General features: G+C 34.2%; 1 protein-coding gene across 1 annotated transcript in view; it reads left to right on the forward strand.

The window, feature by feature from the left end:
- LOC107705745 (dolichyl-diphosphooligosaccharide--protein glycosyltransferase subunit STT3B) overlaps window positions 1-1949 on the forward strand; it is a gene marked incomplete at its 5' end in the record, with an annotated part of 34575 nt that overhangs the window by 3099 nt on the left and 29527 nt on the right. Inside the window, one exon of the mRNA XM_016509203.1 lies at window positions 1015-1123. Coding sequence (XP_016364689.1) covers window positions 1015-1123 — 109 coding nt within the window. The remainder of the gene's footprint in view (window positions 1-1014; window positions 1124-1949) is intronic.

Consider the following 1949-nt stretch of genomic DNA (forward strand, 5'->3'; position numbering starts at 1 on the left):
GTTCCTGTGGAACTACTGTGAACGGAGCCGCTGTGTGACGCATGTACTTAACCTACACGCATGTAAATAATTAAAGCGCCTATACTGTATTAGAACTGCATCGCATATAATTATTTAATTAAATCGTAGCGTTTGTGAATTCACAATTATGCTTATGATTTTTTTTTAAATGGGTTTAATATATCATGCAGCCTTGGGAAACAGTCTAATAATGTGTTTTATGGATTCTCGTCCGTGAAATGCGCCACTTCCGGTATTTTGCCGGTTAGTCGATGCGAGCAAAATGAAGTCGAGGATTTTTAAAAAATCGAATAGTCTAATAAAATCGACGTATTGCAACAGCCCTAATTTCAGGTTTTTTAAAATTTGCTCATTGTGACTCATTTTGCCAGCACAGGTCACATATAAAAAAAACTAAAAATAGCAAGTGATTTGTTCTAAGTGTCCAAAATACAACTCTGTATAATTGATTTTAATTTATTTATTCATCTTGCGGCAGAAAACTGGCCTAAAGGAAAATCAGCAGAAATCCTTGTTCAAGTATGCATGACTGATTGAACAGGTGTCTTTCTGTCTGTGTGCACTGAACACATGGCAGAAAACTGGCCTAAAGGAAAATCAGCAGAAATCCTTGTTCTTATGCATGACTGATTGAACAGGTGTCTTTCTGTCTGTGTGCACTGAACACAGTGAGTCAACAATTCTTGTCCTTGGAAATACTTGTCTTTCAAGATTAAATAACTGAAACGTCTTTTTTCCATCTCATTAACTCTATATTTCTTTTGGTTGTTAACCGTTTAAGTGCTTCCCAGTGGATGTTCTTGTTGTGGGCTTTGTGCTTTGGCACCGGTGATGATTGGCAGTTGAGTATTTAATCTGCCATTTAGGAAGTGTCTTAACACACGCACCTCTTTTAGCCATCAAACACATTGTGACAGGCCAATGTTGATAAAATGCTGTTTTTCCCCCATTAGAAGTGACAATATGTTCTATTCTGTTCTTTTTTGTCTAAAGGTTCAACTACAGATCAACTCATCATCTCACAACTAATGGCTTTTACGAGTTTCTCAACTGGTTTGATGAGAGGGCCTGGTACCCACTGGGCAGAATAGTGGGAGGGACGGTAAGTCTGCCTGTTTTTTTTTTTGTTTTTTTGTTTTTTGTAGCCTTTAACCTTTTTTTCTTCTGTTTCTTGTTTTTCTTTTGTTTTATTTTTCTGGTAACACTTTGCAATAAGGTCTCATTATGACCCATATATTTTCTAACAACATTTATTAGTCTTTTTTAAAATTATTTGTTCAATAGTTTATCTTTTATTGTTTAAAACAAAAATAATATCTCAAAATGTTTATGTTCATAGTACATTAAATTTTATTTAAAAAATAAAATGTTGAATTTAAGATGAATAAATGCTGTAGGATCTTAATTTATGCGTTAAAAAAAACAAGTGAACTGTTATACCACTTTCTGCCATCCACAAGTTTACTTCCTGACAATTCCTTTCACTTCCTAATCCAGAATTACTTCTACACAAATTATTTGTAGTTGAATGCATGATGTCCACATTATTGTTGCTGCATTCCCATGCCGAATGTTTGTTTTATACAGTCGCTTGTGACTCGGCATCACAAACGGCATGGAATAATTTCTGCTTCTTGCAAACTTTGTGGTTAGCTCTATTTCTTTGACAGCAGACTTCTCGCATCATAGCGCTCTGACCTTGTTCCTCGAACCGTTAATGCTGCAGCATTGTTCACATATAGCATCAATGCAGAACTTTTTAAACCGTGTAATTTATTTATTTTATTTGACATTTGTTTTGCTAATAAACGTTCTATGTTTCTTATTTATTTGGTTATATATTATACATGTTTACTTATTTCCAGTTTTGTATACCTATTAAACTTTATGTAAGTTATTTGTTATTTTATATTAGGCATAGCTTGCCC

The sequence above is a fragment of the Sinocyclocheilus rhinocerous genome, unplaced genomic scaffold (assembly GCF_001515625.1).
Source record: "Sinocyclocheilus rhinocerous isolate Xijiao unplaced genomic scaffold, SAMN03320098_v1.1 scaffold222, whole genome shotgun sequence".
Classification (NCBI taxonomy): domain Eukaryota; kingdom Metazoa; phylum Chordata; class Actinopteri; order Cypriniformes; family Cyprinidae; genus Sinocyclocheilus; species Sinocyclocheilus rhinocerous.